This window comes from Carassius carassius, chromosome 12 (assembly GCF_963082965.1).
Source record: "Carassius carassius chromosome 12, fCarCar2.1, whole genome shotgun sequence".
NCBI classification, from domain to species: Eukaryota; Metazoa; Chordata; class Actinopteri; order Cypriniformes; family Cyprinidae; genus Carassius; species Carassius carassius.
In genome coordinates this window covers 34,962,603-34,969,483 of record NC_081766.1, presented here as the reverse complement: position 1 = coordinate 34,969,483, position 6,881 = coordinate 34,962,603, and the positions used below count along the sequence as shown (strand labels likewise).

The following is a 6,881-nucleotide window of genomic DNA, read 5'->3' as shown; positions in this document are numbered from 1 at the left end:
TCAATGATATTCTTGCGTATACATCACGTCATTGTGTGATTACATAAACTAGAGAATTGAACCAGTTCACTGAAACAAACCAGTTTGTCTGAAAGAACCAGTTGGCAGAGAATAATCAGATTTCCCTGTTTGAGACTCTGGATTACAGGTAATAATAATGTTGTAAATTATCTTCAGTTTCTTGCACAGACCGATAGTTTTGCTTCATTAGACCTCAATATGTCATCATGAGGCACAGGGATTCATTTTGTGTCGCCTGATGTGCTTTTTTGACTCCGAGTGACGGTAGCCATTGACTTGCACTGTATGAATCACCACGACTTTAGCTAAAAATCATCTTACTGTTCTGCTGAAGAAAATAAGTCTGCAACATCTTAGCTAGCTTGAGGATGAGTAAACTAACAGCAAATGTTCATTTTTGGGGGAATTATCCCTGTATTGTCGACATTTTGCAAAAATACAAATAAACAAAAACAATTCTAAATTGTATTTTTACATTTTCAGTAATCAATGATTTATTAAATCTAAGTATATACCAAGTTAGTATTTTAAGCATTTTTACATTTATTCCAAAATAACTGTAGGAAACAAAGTGACAAATTTCAATATCATGTTTATTTTGTGAAATAATGTTTTTAAAACCCACACAAATAAATCATGTTAAATTAATCTTTAAAAAAGACTTGGTTCCTCTTCCTCTTTTACCTGAAGTGGTTTTATTGGATTTTATCTGTGTGATATTTAGGTGTACAAACCAGATTCCCCAAAAATTGGGACAATGTACAGTTTTTCTCTGAGAAACTCTTTCTGATATTGCTCCTCTATATTTCGCCGCAGCATTGGGGGAATTGGTGATCCTCTGCCCATCTTGACTTCTGAGAGACACTGCCGCTCTGAGAGACTCTTTTTATACCCAATCATGTTCCCAATTGATCTAATAAGTAGCAAATTGGTCCTCCAGCTGTTCCTTATATGTACATTTAACTTTTCCGGCCTCTTATTGCTACCTGTCCCAACTTTTCTTGAATGTGTAGCTCTCATGAAATCCAAACTGAGCCAATATTTGGCATGACATTTCAAAATGTCTCACTTTCAACATTTGATATGTTATCTATATTCTATTGTGAATAAAATATAAAAAGTTTATGAGATTTGTAAATTATTCCATTCCCTTTTTACTCACAATTTGTACAGCGTCCCAGATTTTTTGGAATAGGGTTTGTAAAAGGCTGAACCCTCAAGTACTATCAGTATTTGTGTGTTCAGTAAAAACATTTCCTGGAGTAATGAAAACCTGGTGTTGTTTATTATCTGAAGCAGTCTTCAAGGATCTCAGTGTTTAATCTTGCTCTTCAGAAAGCGTCTGCCTGTCAAACAGCTTCGGCCTCCATCAGCTCCACACACTCCTTCTGATGATCATAAAGCCGCAGAAACACAGCGTACTTCCTCCTGTAGAAGCTTTACACAGACCAACATTCATTCTTACTAGTACAGACGCTGATGCACAAGAATCCTGAGATATGAGAGTATTGGTACTGACACAGAATAAAATAATGAGAAGCATGAACTCCTCATTGAACCTAACCTGTGGAGTTCAGAGTTTGGTCTGACAACACGCCCGATTCTGGTCATTCTCCTCATTGCTTCCTAGAAAGACACCAGAAGGTTCCTTTGGCAGGTCACATTTATTCCTAAACTGCTTTATATAGTACGGATACAATACAGCAAGTATTGGATTTTTATCAATATAATGGATTTGTGCATTAAGTCTTAAAGTGACAGCAGCCTCATAACTTCTGTTCTCTGTGTTAATCATTTTAAATTGACATCGAAAGAAGAATCACTCACTGCTCAGAACTCAAAACTTCTGTAGCTTTCATCTGTGTATATTTACTTCACAGTCATACAGTTTCACAAGCATTGTAGTTTATTTCATCTTCATCTTTGTTCTATTGTATTTATTTGTGCTATTGCTTGTCATTTTTTATCAGTTCTTATTTTATTATGGACTTCACTTGTCTTGAGAATAATGTTTGATCTTTATTGTAGTCATGCCAGTATTAGCTTGTGTTGTGATCCTAAATTGGAAATGAGAATTGAAAAATTTCACTGGTTTCTAAAATATTGCTATTGTAAGGTTACACAGGTCAAAAACAGTGAAATAACAATAACTTATTTATATATGATCTACTGGCCTGACCAATCCTCAGTGTTGAGCCTGAGCCACTAGCCCATGAACACGGATCAAGACAGACCTCAGTCGTCAACTCAATAATCTCAGAGATATGCTTTGAACTATATGTCCATGTGTGGAGATTCTCCGAAACTATTCACCAAGATGACAATTCAATTTCAGATGGTGTTAAAAAAGCGTATTATTCATGCTAGATCAGCCGGTGTGCATGCGCAGTCCTAGCAACCGTTTCTATAGCAACCTATAGCTATAGTGTTTCTATAGCAACCGGGAATCTTAACGGCTGCTGCAGTGATGACTTTACTGATTAGTGATTGGCTCTTTTACTCAGAAGGCGGGGCTATATTAAGTGTTGTCGTGGGTATTCTGTAGTCTTTGACTGAGAGTGTATGCAGAGCGGCCTACAAACTCCTCATGAATGCTACATTTTTCTTCATTTGATTGAATCTCTGACTCCTGGTCTTCATTCATCCTATCTGGTCCTTGGGCCTTAACTGTAAATCCCCATATGACAATATTCTGTCAATCCAATAGTAACGTGTAACAATTTGAACTGTACTGTTCTGTGTTTACTTGGTATTAGTTTAAGTGGTAGGCTACTACTGACTCACTATATATTTGAGATAGTGGTGCTGGTTTACAAAGAGGCATTTGGGAAGTCGTGGCCTAATGGTTTGAGAGTCGGACTCGCAATGGAAGGGTTGTGAGTTCGAGTCCCGGGCCGGCAGGAATTGTGGGTGGGGGGAGTGCATGTACAGTTCTCTCTCCACCTTCAATACCACGACTTAGGTGCCCTTGAGCAAGGCATCGAACCCCCAACTGCTCCCCGGGCGCCGCAGCATAAATGATGAACACTGCTCCGGGTGTGTGCTCACAGTGTGTGTGTGTGTTCACTGCTCTGTGTGTGTGCACTTCGGATGGGTTAAATGCAGAGCACAAATTCTGAGTATGGGTCACCATACTTGGCTGAATGTCACTTCACTTCACTTCACACAGGTAATGGTCACACACATCAGATCTGTCTCTTCACATGAAATCCTGGAGTGGTGTGTTAGTGAGGGCTGTACCTGTATGGAGCTGTAGTCAGATGAAGCGCAGGCTCCGATCACAGCGGCACCCAGCAGCACGGCCTCTCGCTCCGCTGGCAGAACCACTGGCAGACCTGCACACACGCACACACACACACGCTTCATAATGTGCACAGCACCAAGAGATCGAGTGTGTGTGTGTGTGTGTGTCTGAAACACAGCAGGATCGCTCACTTCTCTTCATCTGACTGTGTCTGAATCTGGTGATTTTGGTGACCCCCAATGCCCTAGCAACCACCCAGAACACCATAGCGACTGCCTAGCAACCACATAGCAACACCCTAGCAACCACCCAGAACATCATAGCGACTGCCTAGTGCTGAGTTGTGCCACGGCAGACACCACTGACATTATCTTCACAAAAATGTATGCCTAGTTATCAATATTATATTTAATTAACAATTATTGTAATGCAGCAAGTTTTATTACATTTAAGTCAGAAAAAAAATTAAAAGCATTGCAATCAAAATACTACCATGATATATATCCCGGGTTTATCACCGAAAACGTGTCCAAGTAGCACCAGAAGGTGTATGTTAGAATTATTACTTCTGACTCTGCATATGACCTCCAGGAAAGACTGGAAGACGTCCATGAAAAGAATGGTGGAGAGACAGAAGACAGCACAGAGAGACAACATCTGGGGGCATCAAGGGCTAGCAACCCTTGATGAGGATTGTGAAGAAGAGGATTGTGGCCCAACGTCTAACTGAGTTCCTCCTAAAGAATGCATATAGACCCGTCAGTACAGAAGAGGAGAGTCCCAGGGCTGCTGGAGCATACATGAATAGTGACCGAGCTGATCCGAGAGGCAAGAGAAGCAGAGGAGACCTTGGAGCACTCTGGCTAGATCTATCAAATCCCACACAAGCTCATCGAGACAGCAATGACAAGACACCATGATCCAGAGATGATTAGTAACATAATTCGGGACTATTATAGTGAATTTAGGTTAAGAGTCTCTTCAAGGTCACTTATATCCTCACGGCACCGGCTGGGTACAATCTCAGGGCCAGTCTTCCTATCAGTGGCCTAGAGGAGGAGTTAAATATTACTCAAGCCAGGGATGTTATGATGTACTGATGTACGACTACAGGAATCCTCGTGAAGTCAGGCTCGGGTTGCTGTAGATAGAGCGGAGGCATGGCTTTGGCATAACATCTTGGTGGGCACTGAGGCAGTAAGGTGGGCAGGACTGGGCAGTTTTCCCCAACCACTTTATGACAAAAGCCATGGGAAGGAGAAGCATTAACTGGTTGTTACGTCCCTCCACTACCTGTGGTGGCTCTGTTTCCTCTATTAATGTTTGGCTGCTTGGCAATATGTTTTCATGTGTTATTGTGTGCAGGTGTGATCATTAACAAGTGGGCAGAGAGACACCCTTTAAAATCGGAGGCACTCCATGGAGAGGAGAGAGACTTGAGTTCTGGCATCCACGCTTGTTGTTGATCTTCCTGCATTTGTTTTTGTCCCATTGTAGATAGTCTTCCTCTTATTTTTCTGTTTTGTTTGTAATTTACTCGATTGATTAATAAATCCCCTAGATAAATGTGTCCAACTGACTTTGCGGTCGTTTTATGTTGTGACCAGTGTGCCTGATCATAACACTGGTACAGGATGAGATACGAGCAGAGGAGGAAGAACACTACAGCAAGATGTTCGGCATGTACAAGCACAGAGTCTGGACCGGATGGAAGCATGAAGAGCCTCGCAAGATCACCTGGACGGAGCTCTGGAGAGCTGAACCATTGCACATTAGGTTTCTCTTTCAGTCAGTTTATGATGTTCTCCACAGCCCATCCAACCTGTACACTCCACCCCTCCACACGCCACAGCAAGTGTTTTACTGAAACTTACTGTCCCCTGGGAAGACCAGATGGAGGAAGCACCTGAGCGCTAGAAGGCTAGATATGCAGAACTCATCACAGAGTGCAGGAATAATGGGTGGAGAGCATACTGTGAGCCAGTTGAAATGACTACAGCAAACCATCAAAACTTTTGGTGTTAAAGGACTGCAGTGCAGAAGGGCCATCAAGAATATCTTGGAGGTTTAGTGGATGCATGAAGCTAGTTCTCACAGATCACACCGGCGTCGAGAATCACATCATCCACTAACTAACCACACACACACAGACAGTGCTCAGACTCTGTGTGCAAGGGTGTGTGTGATGGTGTGTGTGATGTGTGTGAGGGTGTGTGTGATGTGTGTGTGAGGGTGTGTGTGTGTGATGTGAGGGTGTGTGTGTGTGATGTGTGTGAGGGTGTGTGTGAGGGTGTGTGTGATGTGTGTGTGTGGGTGTGTGTGAGGGTGTGTGTGTGTGTGGGTGTGTGATGGGTGTGTGTGATGGGTGTGTGTGATGTGTGTGTGTGATGTGTGTGGGTGTGTGTGAGGGTGTGTGTGTGTATGTGTGTGTGTGTGTGTGTGTGAGGGTGTGTGTGATGTGTGTGTGTGAGGGTGTGTGTGATGTGTGAGAGGGTGTGTGTGTGTGTCTGTGTGTGTGGGTGTGTGTGATGTGTGAGAGGGTGTGTGTGTGTGTGAGGGTGTGTGTGATGTGTGTGAGGGTGTGTGATGTGTGAGAGGGTGTGTGTGATGTGTGAGAGGGTGTGTGTGTGTGTGTGTGTGTGTGTGTGTGTGTGAGGGTGTGTGTGATGTGTGTGAGGGTGTGTGATGTGTGAGAGGGTGTGTGTGATGTGTGAGAGGGTGTGTGTGTGTGTCTGTGTGTGTGGGTGTGTGTGATGTGTGAGAGGGTGTGTGTGTGTCTGTGTGTGAGGGTGTGTGTGATGTGTGTGAGGGTGTGTGATGTGTGTGTCTGTGTGTGTGTGATGTGTGTGAGGGTGTGTGTGATGTGTGAGATGGTGTGTCTGTGTGTGATGTGTGTGAGGGTGTGTGTGATGTGTGTGTCTGTGTGTGTGTGTGATGTGTGTGAGGGTGTGTGTGATGTGTGAGAGGGTGTGTGTGATGTGTGTGAGGGTGTGTGTGTCTGTGTGTGTGTGAGAGGGTGTGTGTGTGTGATGTGTGTGAGGGTGTGTGTGATGTGTGTGAGGGTGTGTGTGTCTGTGTGTGTGTGAGAGGGTGTGTGTGTGTGTGTGATGTGTGAGATGGTGTGTCTGTGTGTGTGATGTGTGTGAGGGTGTGTGTGATGTGTGTGAGGGTGTGTGTGTCTGTGTGTGTGTGAGAGGGTGTGTGTGTGTGATGTGTGTGAGGGTGTGTGTGATGTGTGAGATGGTGTGTCTGTGTGTGTGATGTGTGTGAGGGTGTGTGTGATGTGTGTGTCTGTGTGTGTGTGTGATGTGTGTGAGGGTGTGTGTGATGTGTGAGAGGGTGTGTGTGATGTGTGAGATGGTGTGTCTGTGTGTGTGATGTGTGTGAGGGTGTGTGTGATGTGTGTGAGGGTGTGTGTGTCTGTGTGTGTGTGAGAGGGTGTGTGTGTGTGATGTGTGTGAGAGGGTGTGTGTGATGTGTGTGTGTGAGGGTGTGTGTGATGTGGGTGTGTGTGATGTGTGTGTGTGATGTGTGTGTGTGAGGGTGTGTGTGATGTGGGTGTGTGTGATGTGTGTGTGATGTGGGTGTGTGTGATGTGTGTGAGGGTGTATGTGAT

At 43.9% G+C, this 6,881-nt stretch overlaps 1 protein-coding gene across 1 annotated transcript in view; it reads right to left on the bottom strand.

Moving 5' to 3' along the window:
- Positions 1-277: 277 nt before the first annotated feature.
- The window catches only part of fggy (FGGY carbohydrate kinase domain containing), a 23,553-nt gene continuing 16,949 nt past the window's right edge, over positions 278-6,881 (bottom strand). Inside the window, exons 14-16 of the mRNA XM_059564214.1 lie at positions 3,262-3,356; positions 1,586-1,647; positions 278-1,458 (exon numbers count right to left, since the gene is read on the bottom strand). Coding sequence (XP_059420197.1) covers positions 1,371-1,458; positions 1,586-1,647; positions 3,262-3,356 — 245 coding nt within the window. The 3' untranslated portion in view covers positions 278-1,370. The remainder of the gene's footprint in view (positions 1,459-1,585; positions 1,648-3,261; positions 3,357-6,881) is intronic.